Source organism: Salvia miltiorrhiza, chromosome 4, assembly GCF_028751815.1.
Source record: "Salvia miltiorrhiza cultivar Shanhuang (shh) chromosome 4, IMPLAD_Smil_shh, whole genome shotgun sequence".
Lineage (NCBI taxonomy): Eukaryota > Viridiplantae > Streptophyta > Magnoliopsida > Lamiales > Lamiaceae > Salvia > Salvia miltiorrhiza.
Window position 1 is genome coordinate 54,958,279 of NC_080390.1, and position 26,379 is coordinate 54,984,657.

General features: G+C 37.3%; 4 protein-coding genes across 5 annotated transcripts; 1 reads left to right on the plus strand and 3 right to left on the minus strand.

The window, feature by feature from the left end:
• Positions 1–428: 428 nt before the first annotated feature.
• On the minus strand, positions 429–3,731 carry LOC131020794 (rhodanese-like domain-containing protein 4, chloroplastic). The gene is made up of 8 exons (XM_057949817.1): positions 2,775–3,731; positions 1,905–2,007; positions 1,724–1,798; positions 1,513–1,587; positions 1,348–1,422; positions 1,178–1,258; positions 874–1,071; positions 429–760 (listed from the first exon to the last, which is right to left on the minus strand). Exons 1-8 carry the CDS (start codon positions 3,422–3,424, stop codon positions 713–715), a joined length of 1,305 nt encoding a protein of 434 aa, XP_057805800.1. The 5' UTR covers positions 3,425–3,731; the 3' UTR covers positions 429–712.
• Positions 3,732–3,937: 206 nt separating this feature from the next.
• LOC131020795 (uncharacterized) lies at positions 3,938–7,306 on the minus strand. The gene is made up of 8 exons (XM_057949818.1): positions 6,958–7,306; positions 6,754–6,827; positions 6,445–6,525; positions 5,962–6,046; positions 5,111–5,208; positions 4,904–4,991; positions 4,425–4,782; positions 3,938–4,271 (listed from the first exon to the last, which is right to left on the minus strand). The coding sequence occupies exons 1-8, from the start codon at positions 7,219–7,221 to the stop codon at positions 4,018–4,020; spliced, it is 1,302 nt and encodes a 433-aa protein (XP_057805801.1). The 5' UTR covers positions 7,222–7,306; the 3' UTR covers positions 3,938–4,017.
• Positions 7,307–10,669: 3,363 nt separating this feature from the next.
• On the plus strand, positions 10,670–17,120 carry LOC131020797 (phospholipase A1 PLIP1, chloroplastic). 2 transcript variants are annotated; one of them, XM_057949821.1, is made up of 6 exons: positions 10,670–10,807; positions 14,592–15,263; positions 15,354–15,821; positions 15,993–16,052; positions 16,136–16,552; positions 16,639–17,120. In XM_057949821.1, exons 2-6 carry the CDS (start codon positions 14,664–14,666, stop codon positions 17,038–17,040), a joined length of 1,947 nt encoding a protein of 648 aa, XP_057805804.1. In that variant the 5' UTR covers positions 10,670–10,807; positions 14,592–14,663; the 3' UTR covers positions 17,041–17,120. The 2 variants fall into 2 exon arrangements, with proteins under 2 accessions (XP_057805804.1, XP_057805803.1); XM_057949820.1 differs by lacking the exon at positions 10,670–10,807 and having other exon boundaries at positions 14,459–15,263.
• A 237-nt stretch (positions 17,121–17,357) lies between these two features.
• LOC131020796 (uncharacterized) lies at positions 17,358–25,793 on the minus strand. The gene is made up of 9 exons (XM_057949819.1): positions 24,763–25,793; positions 23,953–24,141; positions 23,154–23,246; positions 22,860–23,042; positions 22,677–22,779; positions 22,406–22,591; positions 19,153–21,536; positions 18,243–18,850; positions 17,358–17,866 (listed from the first exon to the last, which is right to left on the minus strand). Exons 1-9 carry the CDS (start codon positions 24,988–24,990, stop codon positions 17,857–17,859), a joined length of 3,984 nt encoding a protein of 1,327 aa, XP_057805802.1. The 5' UTR covers positions 24,991–25,793; the 3' UTR covers positions 17,358–17,856.
• Between the last annotated feature and the right edge of the window lie 586 nt (positions 25,794–26,379).

The following is a 26,379-nucleotide window of genomic DNA, read 5'->3' on the forward strand; positions in this document are numbered from 1 at the left end:
ATTAATAAAGTTATTTTTTAATGACTTTATTCGGTTGAAATTTGAATTATTCGAAAAAAAATTTCAAATTAATAAAGTCATTTTCATAATTTTAGAAAGAAGTAAAACAAAAATATAGGAAGATAAAGAAAAAGAAAATAAATAGAAAAAATATAATTCATAAATAAGCCTTCAATTTTATTATAATTACAAAATTGTCACTCAATTTTGAAATTAATTTCACTAGATGATTGACTCAAATTCAACATTGAAAATTAACTAAGGAGAAATAAGATAAAAATAATCGTTATAAAATGTTAATCAATTAATGTGGATGTTGTAATTATTAAAACAAATGTATTATATTCTCTCATATTTTTCATATATATTTATATTTAAAGGAATATATAATAAATTCAAATGTTAAGCAATTAATGTGGATACTATACTTACTAAAACAATGTAATATTTTATCATAATAACTTCTTTGTTAAAGCTCACATTGAGAAGCTCTAATATATCATGTACAAATTACATTGAAACATAACTACTTAGAAATCTCAAAAGAGTTACTACAAATAAAAAGAATGAGAATGAAAACTACAGCACAAAATCTACTGAACAACACAACACAATATGCCTCTTCCACATATACTTATGCAGGCTCAAAAACACTCTTGCAAGAGAGGATTATAGGACTCCCCAACGCTTGATTTCTTGCGCGATGCAGCCTTCATGGCCGCGATGGTATTGGTGATGCCGGGGGCTTAAAATCGGGGTACTGCAAAACAACAAACAAGAGAGATGCTCAGATAACTCAATGTGATCACCCCTCTGCCTACACTACAGAGGTTAGGATCAAGATAGACGCGTTTTTGGAAAACTAGTGGTTACGTTAGGATATGGTGAAAGAGGCCTCGGAGGTGCAGCAGGAAGAGATTCTTCTTCAACTTCTGCTTTAGACACAGAGTTGATCTCTGGAGCTGCCTCGGCTGCTAGGGGAGGGGCGGCCGCCTCTGCTGGTGCCTCTGCTGGTGCAGGCAGGGCTTTGCTGTTGTAGATGACCGGTGGCAGAAGAGCCTTTCCGATTTTCTGGATGAGGAGATTCGAGGAAATGGAAGATGTTAAAGAAGATGAAGAAGAGAGAAGCTGAGAGTTTTTTGAGATGTGACAATACACTATAAGACTACATTAGCACCTGTATATCACCAGCAAGCTCATTTGCAGCGACTTTCGTGTTCAAGATCTCTTCAATCTGTCGAACAGTTTGCTTCCTATCCTGCAGGGTGGAGACGAGGGGGCGTGTTTGTAGTCGAGACTTTGGAAATACTACGAGACTTGAAGCACGAGAAATGCATACATTCATACCTCTGCAAACAGGAGTTTCGTGCTCACAAGCTGAACAAGAGCAGCTGATCCCAAGACCTGGAGGATTGTATCTACCTGAAATTTTGTTTTTAAGGAGACGTTAACGTTAGGTGAATCCGAGACGTGTCAACACTCGAAATGAGGTTGAAATCCGAGGCTTTGTACCTCTGTGAAGGTTAATAGTCCAAGACCAGCAGCAGCTGCAACGCCAAGGGCTAGAGGCACGGCTTCAGAAACGTCCTGCAAATCCGAGGCAGCTCATTAAGGGGTAAAACTTAGTCAAGTTAGAAACAGTAGCATGATTGGAACAGCATAAGAGTCTACTTGAATTTGAATCTTTCAAGAACACCAAAGAGTAAGCAACTGAGATGTTTACCCCAAACGAATCCGTGAGACCACTCAGGTCGATGCCCACTGTCTTCTTCGGAGCTATCCAAGGAAGGCCACTGTTCTGCTCAAGTTGGCATTTATCTGTTAGTTTCATCTGCTGAACTCAAACAACTGAAGAGGAAAATGGGTTGTGGGGTGGGGGTTGGGGGGGGGGGGGGGGGGTAAACCTTCCATCCTCGCGGTCCTTCAGCACCATCTTTGATGGCATAAGCAGCTTTGAAGCCATTGACTGTTACCAGCTCAGCCACAAGTTCAGAGTTTCCATCAAATCTGGCTTCATCACAATTCAGAAAAATAAAATAAAATTGGACACCTTAAAAATGAATTTTATCTCAGCAGTATTATCGAACAATCAAAGAAGCATCTCAACATTATTGACATTGTTCACTCTACTTGACTATCACCACAATATCTCAGCTAGCTAATATTGATTCATCTTGGTTTTAGAGTCCTAACAACTATTGTAGATCCATATTCCTACATGTCTTCAAGGATTAAGGTTTAGTGCTCGTTTGGTTCAAGTAGAGGAATGGAAAGAGAATGGAATCAAATAAAAGAGTGGAATGGTAACAATAACCATTACTTTTATTGAGTGATTGGTTTAACAATGAAAATAAATCATTAGTAAGGGATTCCCTTTCTTTTGTTTCCCCTATATTTTGAGGGGTAACAAATTGGGTGATTGGGTTACCCTAATGGTTAAGTCATTACCCAAACCAAACAACAAGTAATGGATTCAATTAATTGAATCCCTTTCCAACCTCTAAAAACACCCAACCAAACGTGAGCTTAGATTCATCATTAAAAGACTAGTAATATCAAGAAATGTGAAAAGCTCTCTAATATCTAAAACTGGAGACAACACAACACAACAAACAAACTATAATCCCACCTTTTCAACGGGATATGAATCAAGCAAAACTAGCTCAAAAGATAGAAATTATCTAGGAATTAGCATGTACTGTTTTTATCTATATAGGCTAATCCTCAAAAGTAAACGCCAAATGAATACTGAAAACAGGTCAGAAAAATCTTACTTGTCCAGAATGAACAAAGTGGTGTTTTCTGGTTGCTTAAACTTCAAAGACAACTTGCTCAAGAATCCGGGCTTGTCTGCACCTCTGTATGGGACCGCCACCGGCTTCTTCTTCAGGGCTCGAATATCCGGGCTGCCGCCTTCCTTGACGTCCAACGGGGCTCGTATATCCAGCAGCTGAGCATTGGCATCATCACCACCACCACCACCACCACCACCACCCAGTTTTGCATAAGCATTCTTGGCAGTCTCCACTCCCCATGGCTTGGGCTTGCTGAGCAGCTGAGAGACCACCAGCGGCACGGCCAGCACCACCAATCCGCCGCCAACGATCAACGGATTCTCGGCTGCAAAACTGATGACAGTGTCAAGAACTCCAGCTGCAGTGTCTGATCCTGAGGCCACTGACTGCTGCAGGGCTTCCTCGTACGTCAGCGCCTTGGCGAATCCGGAGTTCATAACTGAGGATAAGACCACCAAACCACACTGCAGATTTCTTGAAACAGAGAAGGCAGCATTCTTCTCAGTGGGATTGGAGAGTGCTTGGTTCTTCAACTGAGGAATGGTGGCTGCTGACAAATGCTTTCTGGGCTTTGATCTTTTTGCAAGAACAGAGAGTGGAGACAAGCCTGCTGCATTGAGGGCCTCCATTTGCCACTGTTTCCCTTTGAGGTTTTTCAAGACATGAAAACCATGAGATGTTGAGGATGTAATAAAGCTGATATTTCTGGTTCATATGCTGTGTTGGGATATACTGTATTAGTTTTCCTTTTTTCTTTTTTTGATGAATTTTTTATTGCTTCAACGGTGGAAATTTTTTTGGGGGGGTGGGTCTTGAGTGGGGAATGGTGCTGACATGGCAGGGGATTGGAAGTGAGAGCCAATTATTGCCAGCCACGTGTCTGATAAGAGGTTGGTATTCGATTTAGTGCCTTTTTGTGGTTGTGTGGCTGAGGAACTTCGTAGAAGTTTTTGGAGAGATCTTGAATTCTTCTTGATCATGTTGCAGTACTACTCTGAAGGCAGATTGTACAACTGTGAAAGCCATGTAGTACATCAAAATGCAACTTGTTGGGGAAATTGGTACTTCCCCTCTATAGTCATGTTTTGATATGGTTCAATTTCATTTACAAGTAATTGAAATTGGTACTTCCCCTTCTAAGATTTGTTATAACAGAAATTTCACACTCAAAATTTTGTTACCCGTTCAAAACAGAAGGAGATTTACAAAGAAAATAGATTTATCACAAGATATCGAAGAAATACTCCAACCCCTGACCAATTTCCCAGATTGAGATGCCAGCATTCCAGGAAGCAGCCTCCTGCAGCCGCGTCGCGACTGACATGAGCGACGGGTAGAACACGACGTGCCTAACGTCCTGATTGTCGACGTACAGGAAGAAATGCTCCTCGCTGTTCTTCTCCCACTGGAGCTGGGGCCTGTGCTGCTCCAGCAAAGATAGATACTCCCTTCCCACGATGGGTCCGCCGCCTAAACCTGAAATCGACGTTATTGTATGACATTCCATTTATAAAGAATGAATTTCTACTAAGTCGGAAGGATGATGCAAAGGATAAGAAGCAGCAGCAACGTTAGAACATGCATAAAATGTGATGAAGATTGAATGTTGTAAATAATCAACTTATTTACCTCCAGACGCAACAAAATCGTTCCCATAGAAATTGATGCCGATGAAAATCTTTTTAGCTAGTTTCTGACGACCATCGGTGCTGGCGGCATCAAGGAGAAGTTGCAAGGTAGAGTGAATCCACTTCAAAGGTGCATTTGGACCTGGATTCTGCGGACCTGAGAAGTCATAAGTCATCAGAGAGAAGCCATCCACATCATCACTCAATCTTCGAAGATCTTCTGGGCCAAAATCATATTCTTCCAACTCTTTCGAGCGAGGTGGAGCTATGACGTACACTAATTGCAATCTCTGCCCTTTATGCTGGTCCAGGCTCACGGAATGCATGGCTTGTCCGAGCTGGATGACAAACTGCAGAGCCTGGGATTGCAAAGTAAAAGCTGATTCAGTCATAGGTGATGAGGCCTGCTAGCCAAACCATTGCTACATTTATGACCTAAAATTTCAAGAGAAGCAATGTAAGAAACAATCCCCAACTTACTGTAATTCGCATGTCTGGATCATGCAAAATTCCATAGGCCGCCCATCTTGACCAGGACTCCAACACGATACCATCATATCCCATTTCCCTATGGCAGGAGTCAATAGAAGATATTGTCAATGGAGATTGGAGAAGGTGCAGCTTCAATACAGTTCAAACCCATGACCATGTATGTACGAGGGGAAGAGAGAAAGGACAATGGTTTACTTGCACTCTGCCACAATAAGAATGATTGCTTTCTCCCTTTGTTTTTTCTTTTTCAGCAGATCCAGAGGAGTTGCTTCCAAAACAACCCTAGGTAAAATCTAGTCACCATAACATAAAGGAAGACTCAGTTATAAAAATTTAACACATAGGAGTATAAAACAATTTGCTATGTCCCAATTTTCAGAAAAAATATATCTAGTTCTTTTATATTAGATCCAAAAAATTTAGTAGGCTGCTTTTAATACGAGTCTTCTCGCAGAAAGCTAAGCAGATGACTCCCAGAGCAGATATTGAGATACCTCATTTTCTCAGCCGTGTTTTATGCACGGTAGATTTAGCTATTTGTAACTGGCTTTTTATGTAGAATTATATTAGAACTAACAATATCCCCTCATGCCACCTAAGAAGGATGTAAAGGTGCTACTATTAGTTTAAGAACGGACAAGTTGTAGCGGGGATGATCCTAGACCAAGTAGGTAAGCTTTTGAAGATCATAGTCATAAATAGGATTGTCCTATAAATTGTAGAAATCAATCAAGTAGATTATAACTGGAACCCGTGGGTTTAACAACTAATTGTGGCAAGCAGAGAAGCCCAAATGGTTAATTGCTCTCCTTTATTGCACAAGTAAAGTCAAAAATGTGATTTACCAAAGATAGCCAAAGCCATGACAACAATTAAAATATCATGTCGCAGAAAAACAATGAGTTTGTAAACTCAATCTCGAGAAAAACACTCATGTTTTAGTCAATAATTTTTTCTTCTGCACGACGCAGTTCTGATATTAATAATATATACCGAGTCACTCTATATATATTCATGAACTAACAAAGTCGGAACAACAAAAGAACCTGAGAATTTCCAGTCCTCTTGATATCTGCGATCCAACCTTTATCCGCATTATGTCTTCCTTCCAGAACCAATTTTGTTCCCTGGCTGCCAGGATCAGCTAGGTTAGGGTAAATTAGCAAACTGCAGTACCAATCAACCAAATCCCTTGCTATACCAAATTTCGCATGCAATTACAAAACTACAAAGGACTTGAAACATACAATACTAATTCATCTTTGGAGCATCAATAAGCAATGTCTAAGTGGGAGTCACGTTGACACCACTATGTAAAGCTAATTGAATGAAGATAGTTATCTGTTGAATACATATTCTTAAGTAAGAGTTAAACATAACAAGACGGGAAAAATAAAGCTAATTGAATGAAGATAGTTATCTGTTGAATACATATTCTTAAGTAAGAGTTAAACATAACAAGACGGGATTTTTCGACAAACGATCTCAAGGTTGGAACTTGACAAGTGCAAAATCATGTGCATACGTACCTCTTTAGTTCGTACCACACAGGGGAAAGATGAGTAAACTTATTGCTGAACTTCTTTGCCATTTCATACCCTTGCGAATTCCTGCACATATAAGTGCTTATGAGCAACCACAATTTTGCTGAAAAATGAAAACTCTTTGACTAATTTATAAAGGATTTTTCAATAAATTACATATCAACATGTTCCAGAGTGTATTTTGTTGAACTTACCACATATTTATGAACTTATATTACAGAAAAGTTAGGCAAAAATAGAAGAAATCATAGTATTTCACAAGTATACAAATCAAAATCATCTGTCAGCTAATACCATGGAGTAATGTAGGCGAGCACAGGATTTTCAAAATTTCTTCGAGACGAATTCTCCGAGGTCATCGTATGCTCCTGAATTTCTTAAATTTAACAAAACCATCACTCAATTTCAAACGCGATACAATTAAAGCTAGTAAAGCAACAGCACACATAGATTCCCAGACAAAGCAGAGCTTAGACGAAAGCAGATCACTAAGCGTACCTGGAGAACTTGGCGGTAGTCAATTTTCTCAGTAACGAGGCCTCGGCGGTAGACATACGATAGGTCGGAGGTAGTCGGAGACGGCGCGTGCAGTATACGGTATACTACTACGGAAACGAAAGGAACTACAACGAGCAATAATACCGTCGCGGTGGTTATGCGTCTGCGATCTGGTTCAGTGAATTTTTCGGCGCCGGCCGTCTGAGACGATTCAGACTGGGCGTCGGCGCGAGCTCCGGCGCGGCGTTCTCGCTTTTTAGCCATCTACGCCGATGAAACAACGAATCACGCACGGATCGGTCTTCGCTCCGGTTGGGAATGGAAGTTGATATTGGGCTTTTACTGGTCTTTGTCAGTGGGTTTTAGAAATTTGGGCCTCAAATGCGACTTTTTCCAAAAAATACAAAATCCCAAAATATGGGCTTTTTTTTAAGCTGGGATTAGTGGACCAGATATATTTTTGCTTTCTTTTCCTTGTTTTTTAGGTGACTTTTTCTTAAAAAAATTAATGCACTCAAAAAAATAAAAAAAAAATTGCTCCCTTCAGGATTCGAACCCAGGATCTGCATTCATCCAACAAGATGATACATCCACCGTAGATCTTGATAATCGAATGGCTGAAAATGGTTCTCCATTCTTTTTTTATTTATGATTCTTTCTTGAACCTCTCCCTTGTACTAGTTTGAATTAAGGGAATTTGAGCTTGCTAGTTTTAAAATTTGAATATGTTCAAAAAGTTCTCTTTCGTTTGAAATTGATCTTAACGAACTTCGACAAGCCAAATATTGTAAATGTGATTTCAGAGTTTAAGTTTGGTTAATTTAATCAAACTAGGTGACAAAAAATTAATTTAATTTAGATGACAAAAAATAATTTATCAAAACTCGTCTTGTGAAAATCACAACGAATTCATATTAGTATTTTATAGCAAATTCATAACTATTTTTATACAGTATGTACACGCAGGACTCGTTTAACCCACAAATTATTAATATTTCATAACAAATTCATATAAATTTTATAAAATATCTAAGTGAACTCATTTGAACTACTAATTCATGCTCTCCCGTCCACGATAAGTGTGGTCTTTTTTCGTTCACCCATAATAAATGTGATCTTTTCATTTTAGGCTATACACCCTTATATTTTACCTCATTCATACATAATATTTACAAAAAATTTATATCACAAATCATTTATTAATTACTTAATAAATTAATTTGGTGTGACCCTTTCTCCATTTTATACACATATTCTAATATTTTTTTAAAATTTGTGTCATTTCATCCACACCACACTTATCGTGGACGAGAGTAATTTAATTTTGTAATAAATTCATATCAATTTTATATATAACTGAACCCATTTGAACCGCTCCTTACAACCTGCTAAATCCCCAAAAATAATTCAAAGCACACAAATTTACACTTCCTCTGTCCACGAAACATATTCCTCATTTCTCATTGTCATTCGTCCATAAAACATCTTTCCATTCATTTTTTCTGGCCATAGTCTCGCTAACTATCACCCTTAAATTCACACATATTGTCATTAATGAACTCACAAAAACTTGCTAATTTTCATAATTTTTTCTAATTTGTGGGACAAATTTTCTACTCATCAAATACACAACTAATTTTTTCTTAAATTTTTTGTCTGTTTCATCGAAAAAAATATTTCATCAACAAAGAGAATATATATATATATATATATATATATATATATATTTATGATTGGAGTAATCAAATTTACTTTGTTTGTAGGTTTTATTAATTATTATTGAGCATCAGAAGTGGAAAAGGCGGAATTGCCCACTTGCGCACCATTTGGGCGGCGAGAGGTGTTGCCACCACTCCATGCAGCCGCACATTTGGCTTCTCCTCTCACTTTCCTCTATTTACTATTTTGTCCCTACCTCCCTCCCCTACACAAATGTCTTCACTCTTTTCTTGACTAAATTGCCCTTCTTCATCTACACTTCAATTATTTCTATCATTATTATTGCTAATTTACCAACTCACCTATTGGGACCTATGGCTTGCTTAATTACCTCATACTCCCTCCGTCCCTGAAATAAATTCTTCTTTTTCCTTTTTGGGACGTTCCCCAAATAAGTTTCTCTTTCTTTCTTTTCATTTTTTGACAACTACCCCACCACTAATAATACTTTATTTATTCTTACTTTTCACTTTTTCACCACTCCCAATACTGTATAACACTTTTTTATCTTTTTACCACTCTCAATATTAATTATAATATATTTTTTTTTCTACTATACTATCAATACACTTTACCATTTTTTCTTAAAACCCGTGTCGTCCCCAAAGAGAAACTTATTTTGGGATGGAGAGAGTAGTATATAATAGTATATAATAGTCGGGTCAAATTCAATAATTAATACTACAATATTAACCTATGTGAACATTTGAAATTGTGACAAGATAGATTCATGAGTGCTAACATCTTTTATAGAGAGTAAAAGAAACGAGCTAATAATTTCACTAACTAATATACTTTTTTTTAGAATCACTAACTAATACACGAGTATTATATGTATAGGAGTCAAACTTCAACATTTTTTAAGTATTATCTTATAAATATTTATCTATTTGAAGAAATTCACAAGTGTATTAAGGACAAAGGGGTGATTTTGGAGGAAATAAATTAATTAGTGCGACCATATGAGAAGTTATGTGATTTTAATTTATTGGTGATGAATGAGTGAATAATTAATTTCAATCTGGTTGGTAGAGCGAACCATCAATTAATTGTAATTTCACCACTATAACAACATAAACAATATTGAATATCACACATCAATTTATATATAAAATATATAATATGTATTTACCATATCCATTTACATTTATATATATGCATGCATGCATATGTGTATATATTTATGTCCATATAAATCCATCACCCTCAATCGCATTGCATATTAGTAATTAGTAATAAAATAAAAAGAAAGTTTATAACATAAAAGATGCCAGTTTAATAAGAGGGATTCAAACTTCTGGCTATGATATATGATTAATTAATATTAATTAAGTAGTACTTTATGTCCCGAATTTTCAATATTTTTTTATAAAATGTTCCGAATTTTTATTTTGTTCTAAAAGATCCCGAATTTTTAATTTTTTCTATAAAATGTCCCGTTATACAAAATTTGGCGACGAAAAGATGGCTTATCTCGTTGGATGAAGTATTTTAGGGACACCATAGTTGGAAAACCATATTAAAAACCATTGCTGAAAATGCTAAAAGTTTGAATTTTTTGTCAGTCACCGAATTTTGTATAGCATGACGCGTTATATATATATATATATATATATATATATATATATATATATATATATTTAGAGTTTTTAAAAGAAGCAAAAATTCGAGATGTTTTATAAAAAAATTTGAAAATTCAGAACATAAAACACTATTAACTCTCGCTTAAAAACTATTTTCTTTTTTCATACATAAATAAAACCTCGATTTTGTGGTGTTGTGCCCCAATCATCATTTAAGGACATGTAGGGTATAATATTAAAAGACAATGGGCAAAAATGGGATTAAAAACAAAGATTCAAAAGGTGGCAAAGCATGTGAGTTGATTCTTCCCCAAATAGATTCCCCCCAACAATACATGCATCATGTATTTAAAGCCAGCCATTTCCAGATCTAACACCCACTGCATATATCATTACTACAACTACATACAGCTGAATCTCTCTCTCTCTCTCTCTCTATATATATATATATCTACATACAACTATATATATATGTATATATATATGTAAACTCATATTGTGGGAGGAGATGAAAGGGTTAATTTTCTGCACAAACCTCAACTTTCAAGGTAAGCCTTTTTTTTTTTTTTTTTGAGTTTCTTGGATTCTGTTTTCTTAAGTTAGTTATAATTTAATTAATTATTGTAGTTTGTAATTAATAAGATGTTATTGCTTACTCATGGGTGTTACATTTTGGGCATGAAATGAAATGCAATATTTTATTTTCGCATGCATATATATGAATGCCTTTGTGCTTGCTTGTGGGAAAACTATATAACGATTAATATTGATTTTAATTTGCGGTGAGGGTCATGTTTGAAATATATATTAGAATGAGACATATAAAAAGTCTTAGTTTATTAATTGTTTCTTAAACATGATTACAAACCGTCATCTTAGTTAATTTTTGTCATTATTTAATTTCTGGTCAAGCTTTGAATGTGAACAAAAAAAATAATCGACTCACTGAGATGGTGACACTTAATTTGTAGCCACCCCCACCCACCCACCCACCCCAAAAAATAGCCCATACTTTTAAATTTAAATGAAATTAATGTTAATTAATTAATGTGATTTCATTGGAATTTCCGTTCTTTGCAAAATTTTGTCAAAAATTCTTGTGGCATTGACACATTTCTTGGGAGGAAACCTTTTTCGTGAATCTCAAGAATTTGTATCGCTATCAACGTTGAACCCAATATTCTTGGGCTAGAAATCCTAATTAATGGGGATCGAATTAGCAAACAATTTAAGTTGTAATATACTCCTAGAAGTCTTACTAAGATGGACTCGATTTTTATTTTGTTTGCCCTAATTAAATAATAGTTTAATTTTTTCTGACAAAAAAATAAATATTTTATTCATTTTTATTGAGTATATACCCTTTTTAAGGAATATTAACTTCTATGATAATATAGTTAGATATTAATTGTATCATTAAATATAAATTTATTGTTACCAACCTTAGCAGGATATATCGGGAGAGAGAATGAGATAAAACAATTTAGGCTAAATGCATCACTAACTCTAAATTTAGGCTAAAACAATTGAAAATGAGATAAAAAAAATGCATTCAGTAGATCCCTTAAATTGGATGAGGCCCACAAAATTTTTACACCTACCTATTTTAAATTTACACCCATCCTAAATTTATTTTAAGCTTATAATTAATAGGACCCACACATAATTATTGTTTTTATGTAGAAAATAGGAGATCTGATGTATGCATTTATAAAATCGAGATCCTAAAATTAAATAGGGAAACTTTAGGGAGGAATATAGGAGCATAAATGCATAATTTTGGGATTTCTGCTGGGAGACTGAGAGTGCTATTAGGAGTCCTCTTATTTTATTTTATTTTAGAGAGGGAAATTAATTGTACCATAATTTTTATTCGTAAATGACGATAGAATTTGTAACTATAAATTTGTTGTTACCGTATTAAAAAAAATGTTGTTACCAATCTAATCTTTAGTCTCAATAAAATAGGACTTTATACTTATCTGTCAATATCAAGTAATATTCCGGACATTATTCTTTTTTTTTTTTAGTTAAGGATACGGCATTTTTTACAAATGAAATTATAAAGGTCCCACCGTAATGCATTTTAAATTATAAAACTCAATATATTAATTATGATTAAAATTATAGGTTTCATTTATATTTAATGAATGCACCTCAAATATTATTGTTGTGAAATAGGGCGGAAACAGCAAGCAATAATATCTTAGAATTAAACGTTCAAGAAAGAGTTTCACATATTTCTTTGCTTCTTAATTTTTTTCTTTCTGCTATATAGCCACACGTTTTAGGTAACTTGATTTGAAAGAAATTTCGAGGAATCCAAACTTATAATTATATCAAATCATTAATAGTTCCTAGTTTATATTTTAAAATAAATTTTTATTTTGGCCCACAAATTATATTAGCATGAATCGAGCACTTAATTGTAACTCGTTAAAGGCAACTAATAATTCATTTCTTTACAGAAAATTAATTTCGAACAAAAGTGAAAATTAATTTCTTTATATTATTTTGTTTTCATGTCCAGAAATGTCTGAAAAATCATTTTTCTACACGTTAATGAGTTTCTTGTTTCTTTTTCTCTTGGGGTGGGTGGGAATGTGGGATGTTGGTAATTTCTTTATTATTTGAGGAAACTTGCTTGTCATCACAATATTATTTTTTTTTTGAAAGATTGTCATCACAATTTTTATTATTCATATTTCTATTTTAGTTCGTCTCATATTTTTATATTTATTTCTATTTATAATAAAAATAAGTGAAACATTTACTCTACTTTAATCATTTTAATATTAATTCTCATACTTATTCCACTCACAACAGTATATATAATCATTTTATTAAAATCTGTATGATATTAAAAACTGAGACGAAGAGTATATATCCACTATCTAGGGTAAATTTTCCTTTTCTTTTGAGTATTATTTTGTAAGTTGGGGAGTTGAGCTAGATACCTTCACAATTAATATCAAGATTTAATTACACTTTAACTTAATTAATCTAGAACTGAAATAACTATGTTAAAGTGGACAAACTTTTGATGCCCACAAAGCCATCGTGGACCACAATTCCAATTTTATGTGACATAGACAATTAAATCCTTTTTTTTTCACTCACTCCAATTCATCTACTACTGTTATCATCACCCCCAAGATCCTATATTCCCTCCCAACTTCAATCTTGTTTCTTTTATTCCATAAGAATACAATAAAAAATTTGTATGCATTCGAATGTACAAAATATATATATCCACTTAATTGCATTGATATATACGTAAATACTCAAATTTTTTCCATTTTTTAATTTTACATTTTAATTTTAAAATCTACTTATAAATATTTAAATTTTATATCTTTTCTAATATTATCCCAACAAATTTTTATCCCTAATTCGTTGCTGACATAACAATCGAATTGAGAAGAAAATTTGAAGTGCATAATAAAACAGATAAGTTTATTATCAATATGAGATCTTAAATAAACATATAATTATAGGGTTTGTGATGCCAATTCTGCTACCATGTCAGCAACGATTTGTGGATAAAATTACATTAGGTGCAAAATCAGAAGGAATACAACGTACAAGTATTTATAAGCTTATTTTAAAATTGGAGTGCAAAATTAGAAAATAGAAAAAGTTTGAGTATTTACATACCATTACTCCTTTAATTAAGTTCAATTGTAATATATTAATTTATAATTAAAATTTCTTAATTACAATCAAAATGGATAAACATATAATTATAGGGTTTGGGATGCCAATTCTGCTACCATATCAGCAACGATTTGTGGATAAAACTACGTTATGTGCAAAATCAAAAGGAATGCAACGTATACAAGTATTTATAAACTGATTTTAAAATTGGAGTGCAAAACTAGAAAATATAGAAAAAGTTTGAGTACTTACAGACCATTACTCCTTTAATTAAGTTCAATTGTAATATATTAATTTATAATTAAAATTTCTCAATTACAATTAAAATGGATGCACCTCAAATATGCATTACAGAATCATCATTAATGTACACATGTCATACATATGCAAATGCAGATTAGTTAATATATCATATGTTTTTTTTTTTTTTTTTGAGAGAGAGAATTATATATGATATGTTAATATCCTATGAAATGAATTAATTGTAAGATGGGCTTTACTTATAATTATTTGGTCAATAGCTGCACCAAACACACGTATATAGTTTCTTGAACACGTAAAAAATCAAACAGCATCTTTGCAAGGTTCCCTCCTTCGTTGCTAACGAGGAGGAGTTTTTTTGTCACTTTGAGGTTTCTTTTTAAGAAGGCCTTCCCATTTCTTGTGTGATTTCAGGCCTCATGTTGTCATCAATCAACACTCTTCAATCTTAATAACATCAAAAAAAAAAAAAAAACATTTGGTGTTATGGCGGCGGCGCTACCTCAGATCCCGACGGCGCGAGACGGAGGCGTCGGCGGCCTCCGCCGCTCCTTCTCGACCAAGGACCTGCAGCGACGCGGCATGATGCGGCGGTCGTATTCCGACAACCACATCAGAGCGTCGCTGCAGGTGCAGCCGAACCTGAAGAGCAGCCGCTCCCACAGCGGCCTCTTCAACATCCAGCTGTCTCCGGGAGCGATGATCCCGGAGACGCTGAAGTCGTTCCTCTTCGATCCAGAGGAGACGGATTTGAAGAGGATCGACGATCACGATCACGATCACTACGGTGATCGTGATCGTGATGAGATGGAGATCAAGAAGAGGGGCAATTGGATCGAGATGATCGTGGAGCTCAGGAATAAGTGGAAGGGGAATAAAAACGACGACGTCGAGAGCTACGTCGACGTCGGCGAGGGCTGCGAAGTCGAATACGACGACGACGACGACGACGAAGGCGGAGGCGAAACGGCCGTCGATAAGGAGACGTTTTCGTCTCTGCTGAGGCACGTTTCGTGGTCGGATACGAAGATGTTCGCGCAGCTTGCATTCCTGTGCAACATGGCGTATGTGATCCCAGACATGAAGGTGGGTAATCGAATTGATTGAATATGAGATTTGAGCCAAAATATTGAATAATTAAGTATAATGTATGTTAATTAATATATTGTGTTGCAGAGGGAGGATTTGAGGCGGCATTACGGGCTCGAGTTCGTGACGTCGTCTCTGGAGAAGAAGGCGGCGGCGGCGGCGATCAGAGACAAAGTCGAGCCGGATTCGGTGCGAGCGGAATCGTCGACGTCGTCGGCGGAGGTTGCGTCGTGTTCGTCGTCGGCAGCTTACGAGATCGCGGCGACGGCCGCGTCGTACGTCCAGTCGCGGGCGAAGCACCTCATCGCGCTGGGCTCGGAGCCGCAGCTCGGCGAGGATGGGTCGGTGGAGGAAGCGGCGGAGGAGAACGAGCCGAGGAACCACAAGTCCGAGAGGGCGGCGTGCGTGGCCGCGTCGACCATGACGGCGCTGGTGGCCGCGGGGGAGAAGGAGAAGGAGAAGGCGGCGAGGGACCTTCAGTCGCTCCACTCCGCCCCGTGCGAGTGGTTCGTGTGCGATGATCTCGACATATACACTCGCTCCTTCGTCATCCAGGTAAACACGAGGGCGTTTACTTTTGAGAATTAGTCCGTATAGATAAAAAAAAAAAAGTTAATTTTGTTTTATTGATATCTCATTGGTATCTTAATAATGATTAAAAAAAATATTCAATCAATCATGCATCTTATCAATTATGAAAATAAATGTTCTGATCGTCTGTTGCAGGGATCAGACTCATTGGCATCCTGGCAGGCGAATCTCTTCTTCGAACCAACTAAATTTGAGGTATGTTTGAATTTGAATTAATTCATTAATGAATGATTCTTTCAAACATGAAACATTTAACAAAAAATGATGAACTGCAACAGGGAACAAATGTGTTGGTTCATAGAGGAATCTATGAAGCAGCGAAGGGGATATATGATCAATTCATGCCGGAGATCAAAGAGCATATAAACAGATTCGGGGAGCGGGCGAGGTTCCGGTTCACGGGGCATTCGCTAGGCGGCAGCCTCGCGCTTCTCGTGAACTTGATGCTCCTCACGAGGAAGGAAGTGAAGCTCCGGAATCTCCTCCCGGTGGTGACATTCGGGTCCCCGTTCGTGTTCTGTGGCGGACACAAGATCCTCGAGCAATTAGGTCTCGACGAGAGCCACGTCCGTTGCGTGATGATGCATAGGGACATCGTCCCGAGGGCCTTCTCCTGCAACTACCCCAACTACGTGGCGCAGCTGCTCAAGCGTCTCAGTGGCACGTTCCGTTCCCATCCGTGTCTCAACAAGAATGTAAGAAGGCAGAAAACGTTTTACTTTTCATGATTGATAAGATATGAGTATTTTTTTTTCTGACTCGTGTTGGTTGATTTGTGCAGAAAGTGTTGTATACTCCCATTGGGAAGGTCTTCATCCTGCAGCCACACGAGAAGTCGTCTCCGGCCCACCCGTTGCTTCCAGCGGGCAGCGCCCTCTACGAGCTGCAGAATGGCAGCGCCTCCCTAACCAAGCGCGCGTTTAGGGAGTTCCTTAACTCGCCTCACCCCCTCGAGACGTTGAGCGACCCCACCGCTTACGGCTCCGAGGGCACGATCCTGCGGGACCACGACTCGAGCAACTACTTGAAGGCCGTGCACGAAGTGATAAGGCAGCATTCGAGGGCCTTCGTGAGGGAAGCCAGGAAAGAGAGGAACCAAATGTGGCCACTCTTGACTTCAAGATCACCACATGCTTGGCGCCACACTTGTGAAATAGATGAAAAAGTATTAACTCGAGTTTGAGATATACTACTCGATGTTGATGTAAACTTGTGTATTTGTAAGTTTCATGTAAATAAAAATCCACAGAAACTTGCTTGCCATTGCCATGATTCACGATAGAGTTCAAACACCGCTTCTTGTCAACGACACGACAACGAAGTACAACTTAGTTGATAAGACACTTCCCTTCTAATCATTAGATCGGGAGTTCGAGTAACCATAGAGGAAAACAAAGAATTACAATTGATCATTCTTTTACAAAAAATAGAATAGGGCAACAAATTACATTAATCTCATCGACAGCACAATATGATCAACAAGAGAGAGAGAGAGAGGGGTTTGCATCTAAATTTGTCATTCATATTGCTACAGTAGCATCATCCTAGGCAAGTAGGGATGTGTGAAGCTAATACAAAAGGGATTTGATAATCCATAACACTAAGAAAATCTACAAGGGATTTCGTGAAAATTCCTAGTAAGAGAATTAAGTGAAGCACTAGTTCTAGTTCAATGATAGTACAATGTGTTATAGCCTATGACATAAAAAGGCTGATCATAAGGTGAAAAATCTACGCAGCTTCTGCCCCTTCAAGCTTCGAGCTGATGGTCAGCTATTTTACAGACAAGAACTATGCGAAACGGCGTAAAATTCTTGTGCACGCTGTAAACTCTTGTGTAGAAAAATCGGCTTCGTCACGTCAGAATAGGGCGAACCAGGCCGCCCTGAGTTTGCCGCTTGACATCCATCGTCTTTCCACCACAGCTTACATACGGCAAACCACATCCTCTCCCGTTCCGACCATTGTTTCTTTGAGCTCTGCACTGCTGGGAAATGTACTAAACCCTCCTGTTCAAGAGATTAAAAGATAAACATCCCAAATCACTCAATAAAAAACACCAATGTTGTGACCACATTTATTCCATGCAGATGAAAATCATATGCAAAGTCAGAACAGAAGAAAAATTGAAGTAATCGCACAATAGAAAACTCGATGATAAAAGATGTTACCTGGATCTATGAAGTTCATTGTACACTACTACAAAACTAATCAACGCTTATCTTTACGGATAACACAGATGTTCTCAGGAATGAAGCAAGTTAAAATGTTGGCGAAACATACATAATACTAAGCAGCTATGGTAATATTAAGCAGCTATGGTAATATTAAGCAGCTAAAACAACCTTAGTTCCAAAATTTGTTACCTATTCTCTCGACCATTACCTCTGAAGATGAGAGGAAGATGGTCGATCTGGTGAAGAACGGTGATCAGTGTTCCTATGATGTCTATGGTCCTCAAATGTCCGGGACCGATTTCCATCATGTAGCTGCAATTGCTCATCTATTCCAGGCAAGCCTACAGGACCAAGGGAACCAAACTCAAGCTGTTCGCCTTGATGACTGTAGGTACCATTGTGGTCAAATGGATAAAGCATCATAACAGGTGGAACAGAAGGTCCATTAGAAGCTCCATTGGGATTCGTGGCTGTCAAAGGATACATGCTATATGCCATACTTTGAGGACCATTTTGACCAGAATTTGTGTTTAATGGGCCATCCTGTGACTGGTAAGAAGTGACAGATTCCTGCCTGTATGAATTCCACGAACGGTCAGCTCGACTATCATTAGAAGCCAAACGATCAGCTCTTGAGCTTAATTTATCAGGTTGGCTGCGGCTATGGCTGCGTGCAGAAGTGCGTGCAGCAACTCGTGTTTTTGAGTTAGGATTCCAGTTCCCCTCTCTGTCTCCATAGTTTTCGTTTCTATCATGGTTATAACTTCCCCTTCTGTTACCTGGCGAGTGACGCTCCCTGACAGGAACCTTCTGGTTCTGAAGCAATAAAATAGATAAGGTTATAGTACTGTCATAACTATGGTGCAAGATTTACAAGAGGAAAAAAGCCCAATGAATGATGTCGAAGAAGCTATAAGCATGATCCAAATAATGTACTCCATGATGCAATACAGAATGGCTACAGAACACAAACCTACATGCCTAGTCATTTAGAGAGGGAAGAAAAAACCAGTTTCCTTAAATCATATACTCTAAAATGGCATCACCCTGACACATTCCCAAATAAGATGAAAATGCACAGCAAGTAAGCGAACGATCATCTTAAAGAGCACTCTTACAGGATTAGGCAGGTAGGTGCCAGTCCCGCTGCGATATCTTGGCAGATCATCGACATAGTGTTGATACACACCAGGAGATCTGTTGGAAACTGATTGCATAGGAGCCACAGGTACAAGTCTGTGGCCGTAACTTGTCATGAGCTGAGAGAAGAGGTTTGTATTGGTTGGAAAAGGTCTAACAGGGTTTTCATAAGGAAATCGGCCCTGAAGATAAGCAGGAGGAACCATTACAGGGGAAGAAGGATAGACCAAAGGCCCATGGCTCCGTGGATTTTGACAATACCTTCCAAGTTGTAAATTTTGCCAATGGCTAAGAAAATCGCTGTTCAGAATATCAGATTTTTTATTTTCAGATGTCTCAGCAGTTGTCCCTCTGAAAACACTTGATGCGTTTAAATCAACTGAATGATCATATCCTTCAGAAATGAAGTTCTGCCCAGATTCATTGTTCTCGGCACTTTCACCTTCAAAACGGCCACCTGATTGATCAGAAGCACTGGTCTCAGGTGGAACATTATACACTGGAAGCATTGTCAAAAATGGAATTGGTGGCCCAGTAGGATAGAATGCAACCAGACGAGAATTATCATTTGTTCTCTGTCTTGAGCCGGGATCAATGAGCATGGGAGGAAAGGGGATCATTGACTCTGATCCACTAGTCTGAGCAACTTCAAAGGCAGGCAGATGGTGCCTAGGAACCTGTAAAGCAGTGATTGGCTCTGAACTGGAGTTCCTTTCTACCAACTCAGTTCCAATGTTTGATAATGAACCCCATTCTTGATCATCTCCCTCTGCCTGATTAGGAACATGTTCAGACATAGTTTTGCCTTTCCCATGGCCAGTAGCTATATTTGTGGATGCTATTTTCTTTCCCCGTTTCTCTTTCACAGATTTAGGCGTTTTCACTGATGATCCATCCCAGGAGCTCTCAGAAGATGTCCTACTTCTCAAAGAACTACTGTGTGCAGCTGATGAGAACCTAGAGCTAACTGATCTTTCTTCTGAATAAACCTCACTACTTCTATCATCCTGGACAGGGAAGGTGTCACTATTTTGCCTCAATGATCCACGTTTTTCCCTTGTATTCTTTTGCTGCACTCTTGAAGCACTACCAGAGTTGCTCACTCGAGGTGGAGGAACATATTTCAAACCAGAGATGGATGTTGATTTATCCTCAGGCTGAATCATGTCAATATTTCCATTCTCAGGGTCAAAACCACTAGAGGAACCATCATTTCGCTCCTGCCAGAAGTCACTATCAAGTTCCTCCGATTTCATTTCCATAGAACCAAAATTTTCACTGCCTCGATCAAATGGAGTTTGAGAAGGTGAATTCACTCCAACGCTGGGGAAATAATGGGTAAATTGTGGCGCAACCATACCATGAGGAAATTGCATATTTGTAAATGATGGATCAATCAAAGGAGCATCAGTAGGAACAAATCCTGGCAGATTTCGTTGTGTATAAGCCATTGATGCAATAAAGGAAGGCGGAATGGAGAAAGGCAGATGAGCTGAATTTGAATTGAATGAACCATGAAGTTGTCCATTGAAACTTTGAAGTGAAGCAGATGCCATCATGTTTACAAGATCTTGTTCATCATTACGCATTACTTGTGCTGATGAAAACTCTTCGCTCAAGCCATCTAAATGCAAATCTCGACGATACCCATTTGAGCCATTAGTAGAGTCACTAGTAGCATCAACACTTGGTTGGGGTGCAACATGCATAGATGAAATATCTTCTACTACAGTACGACTGATGTGGCTTACCGAGCTTTCAGAATCAAGATTTTTTTTCCTTAATTGAGATGGGACATCATAAGCATCAGTAAGTTCAGGACTCGACCGAGTTCGTGCAAAAAGAAACCGTGCCTGGCTGTCAGTGACCAAGTGATCAGCTTTCAGATCTCTCTGAACTTCATCATTTCGTAAAACCTGAGCAGAAGTGCTGTCTCTTCCAGATGGATCAGTAGCATGCAAGCTATTTACATTTTGAACTTTTAGGTTTTGCATGTGAGAAACTGCAGACAAGTCGGACGTTGTTGGCATCATTCTTGATGAAACTTTACCATGTAGAGAGGAAACACCACGGCCATGGACTCCCATGTCCTCCTCAAGAAAAGAAGCATTCTCATTTTCATTATTGCCAATCATGTTATTATTCAAATTTCCAGATTCACGAAGACTGTCTGAAGTTGATAATCTCGTCTGCCGAGGGCCAACCCCGGGTACATCAGGCCTATTGCCACTGCCATGTCTCTTCCATGTATTCAGGAAGAACTGATTAACTTCAAAAACTAAATTTTCTTTTGGGCAGTCGAGCAATCTAGCCAGTCGTTTAGCTCCAAAAGCAAACGCACTTCTTATCCTGAAAAAATTACCTGAACAACAAGAAACAAAATGTCAATGAGAAGTTGAAGAGAGGTAATTATGTATCAATAATGTACAACAATACAGCAAGTAGCCAAAATACATCCTGAAAGCATTCAAAATCAGACAAGAGGTTTTTTTAGAGAGAATATCTACGTAAAGAAAATATAAGAAAAGGCAAACTAGCATGATGAGATAATAAACTTATTGTCAGCCAATTATGGTTTTTTTTCCATAGAAGAACCATTACTCTAATCAAGGACTGGAGAAAAGACAAAGCCTTTCCAGGCTATCTCCCAGTCCTTTTGATTTATTATCTATCAAGTACAAGCCTGTTGCGGTTGTTTCCTCAATGTGGAGCTTTTAGATTAAAACAGTGGTTCATTTCAGCCCAACAACATATCCATATGTGGTCTAAATTCAAACATGACCTGATTCATGAATCTCTAGCTAACTACAAAAGTGTATGAGGCCAAACAGATGGATCAAATTTTCCCATTTCGAACTTTTATTCTCATTTATGCATTTTGAAAAAAGGAAGGAGAAAGAACAACTAAATAAAAAAGAATTAAGTAAAAAGCTCATATCAACTTTTCCTAAGTTTTCTGTTTAAGAAAACCCCTGCTGGAAATATATGATTTCAGATACATCCTAACCAAGAAGGCAAAAGACACCGAGCACGAAAAAGTTTCAGTTACAGAACAATGAAACAATAGCAATACAAAAGGATGAAATCTGACGTCTCATCATTCTGAAAGTACGACCAAGTACTAAGTGTATTAAGAAGTCTACTACAAAAGAAACAAACAAGAATAAAAGAAGGAATACAGCAACTTTAAAACGAATAAAAATAAACAGAGATATTTTAACCTAAGGTTACCTTTACTAACACTACGTCCAAGGTTGTTGTTCACACGTAAAGGATCAATTACATTGAAATGCTTAGAAACAAATGGTTGTCCATTATTTTCTTGGCCACCAGGAAAAACAGCATATACAGAGCTACAAGCATCAAGAAACAACTTGCTAAGCAACAACTCTCCACTGTCCTTGCGAGGAGGGTCCGCTGTCAAAGATTGCAAATCAGAATCCAGAAGTCAAGAACAGATTACAATATTCCATAAATCATTAAGTAAAAGGTCTTTATTTACCGATTCCATCAGGTAGGGAACTAATAGATACAGGTCCCCATAAGCTAACACAAAAATTGTCCCAGTCAAAGTTGCTAAAGAACTCCAAAAAGCGATAAAGAACCTGCCACAACAGGATGTTTTAGAAGAGAAATAAAGAAAAAAGAAAATTAAGAAACAAAAAAATACAAAAAACTAGCTCACCTCGAGAGGTCCATGAAAGGAATTGTTGAACACATGGAAGATGTAAAGAACTAAGGTCTCCAGGGCATAGGTAGATATTAGTCCATGGTGAGCACCCAATATGCGGCTTTCATAATAGCACCATGCCTTAATCAAGATAATACTTCGCTTGAACAGATGATTCTGATTTATTAGACTATCAACCTAAGAAACAGAGAACCACATGTGATCTTCTAACAAATCATTTATCTTACAGTGTACAAATATGAAATCACGTTTTCAGGCATTCCTGAGAATGAATATGGTATAACTCACCTCATCAAGAAAGCAAAGTGTACACAACCCACCTACTTGATTAAAGGATATGTCTACAACAATATTTTCAACAAGACATTTAATAATTTTCACCTGAAACATAAAGAAACAGATGTGATCAGACAAAATCTATATAACAGCAGAAAATATGAAGAACAAACAATAATTCATCACATGGCAAAGACTTATCCTGTAATCAGTCAAAAATTTAGCAGAAGAAAAAATGTTGCCTCACTTGATATATACCCTTTTCAAAAACCATTAACAAGAGATGGAGTCAACCGATACATGAGTAAAAATCCAATGCATCTTCACTAATCTGCAAATTATGTGGAAACTAGCATCTGATAAAGGGTGACATATAAATAAAGTTTCATAACTTCAGTACATGAATTTCTCATCTGCCTTCTTAAATACTGAATTCTCCAAATCATCTACGATCTACCACATGAAAAGAATTACAATCACGTTTCATGGGGTGGGGTAGTTTATTCCATGAAGAGAATGAAAATGTCAATCCGCATAGAAAATTATACGTTAATGAGAAGAAATATCATGCTCCATAAGTGCTGACATGATATGTATTCATAATAGTTCACTTGGCATTCTGTAAGAGAAACTAATGCTAAATCGTGACAGAACAGAAGCGATGTATTGAAAGTCAACCTGACATAAAGCATTCATGACGAACACAAAAACACACCAAAGGCATAAATCGAAAACAAAGCAAACCGGTATGATTTCTTATTTTAGAAAAAAGAAGACATCACAAAAATGTTAGATATAAGAGAAAACATACTTCTGCTTGGATGTACTGAACCTCCTTCACATGAAATTCAGCATTTTCATTCTTTTCTTCGTTCTCCAACATATCCCGGACCTGGTTGGCCCATGTATCTTTCAGAGTCTGATCATGACTGAAAGCAGTCAAATCAATGTCTCCATCTGGTAGATAGGTTTTCAATGGCACAGAACCAAAGGTACAGACCTGTGCAATGGAAAAAGGTTGAGAGTCTTGAGACTAAAGAGAAACTAGCAAACAAGAATGAGACCATTATAATATTGGAAATGTAACCCAGAATTTTCAGCAGAAGGGACTCATATAAACTAATAAAAGTGCCCCTAACAATCGGCAGTATGCCAGTAGCCGCAGTACTGAAAGAATAAATCTCAACCATCTCTAGGTTTCATAAGATGTTTGACCAGTGATTTCCACCCATAAAACGAGGCAGACTGTCAGCGAGATTATTCAGTAGAATACAGCTCAATTTAAGTTTCATGACATTACACTATTTGATGGTCTCATTTCTATTAGCCGCATGTAATTCGCAATTCTGTATCTTTACTTTACACAGCAATCAACTATCCATGATATGCAGATATAGAACCTTGCATCAGTCAATTCAAGATGAAGGTACTGAAAAATACATACAGTCGGCAACTTCTAACCAATTGAAAAAGTCTTACCAAGGTCGAATGCACACAGCATTCCAAAGAAAGGAACATTCACCGTGGACACATTGACAACTTCAAAAATCATAAACACAGACATTTAAACAACAGCTCTCAATGGAAGACAACCATTAAACCACAGAAACATTCCCACAACCTGGCAGGGAAAGCACTTCATAATGAGCCTCTGTACATATTCGGCAACCGCATTCCTCCGCTCCTCGGATAAATGGTTGGGCTGAATGCAGGAAATGAGCTCTGCAGTCCTCTCCTCTGCTCTGGACCATCGTTCTGTATCGACAGCCTGCATTACAGGGCCTGCCCCTGGCAAAAGCCCATTCGGCGATGGCCCACCTGGCTCTGCCCATCCTTCATTTTCTCCCATAAACTATAACCTTTATACACCTGAAACGAAGCAAAAAGACCAGACAACTTTTCCTTCCAACTCGAGCTTGGAACTCCAATCTTCCTTCCCAACCACCCACGAAACCAGAGTCTAAAGCAATCTTCCCCAAATCAACCTGGCAATCGATATCTAAAAACCCTAATGGGAACGAGAATATACTAAAGATTCCAACTCTGTAGCAGATACAATTACACACTTACATACAACCAATAGTACTTCACACTACCTATTCAAAACCTCAACATAGAACTTTCTGTTATCCCAAATACTATCAACCAAACGAAAACCCATACACACAATTAGGTGATCAAGTAATCTGAAACAAAAACCCTAAAGCTCGTTCAAGCAAATTCAGAAATATTCGCCGCAATGCCAACCGAATCAGATAACAACCAAACAAAAAATATCCCGTTTTCTTGGTGTACGGAAAGCAATTCTACGAGGAGAAGCAGGAAAAAAGTGTAAGATCGTCCAATAATAACAGAGGAAGGGCAGAAGAAAGGTCTCTCTAAATTTTTTTTTTTCCTTATTGAATTTACTTTTTCTGTTGGGACCTAAATTTGTGGGTGTGGAAATTGGGATTCTTGGCGAAAAACGTTGAATTCTGCTTGACGTTAAGAGGAATCGGATTTGATTTTGATTTGATTAGGAATGTGTGTTTGTGCGTGTTTCAGTGTGTGTATCTGGAAATGAGGGATGGAAATTGGCAAAATGATTATGCGGGAGAAAATAGAAATAAAGAAAATAAATATTACTAACTTTTTTACACAAACAATATCATATGCTCATACTATAGTGACTAGTGCAAAGATATTTACGTGTTGTATTATTGTTTTGGTTTATGATTAATTATAGTTTATAACCTCTTGGTTTATGGTTAATTATAGTTTATAATCTCGAATAGGTAAGAATTCATGATTAATTATAGTTTATAACCTCGAATATGTAAGAATTCGAATTCAGTTTATAGCTTTAACTTTGAGTTATCTTTTTATAGTATATCTTTAATTTTGAGTTATCTTTAGACAGTATGAACTGTGAAAAATTATTTAATTATGATCACAATCATAATAAAATTATGATAACATTTTTTCTTTACCGAAATTACACCTTAAATGATGATTAATCGCTACGAAATCATAGTAAACTGTATTTTGTATTAAATGAAATTTATAACGATAGGTCGTCCTTGTTGTCGAACCACCGATGCGGTTAGAATCACGTTTGAAAGTTAGTGCAGTAGTGTCGTGCAATAGTGCCAGTTTTGAAGCCTGATTCAGACCGCATCGATGGTCTGATGACGATGAGCTACCCAGGGCCGGCCCTGACATTTCGGGGGCCCTAGGCGAAAATAAAAAAAGGGGCCCT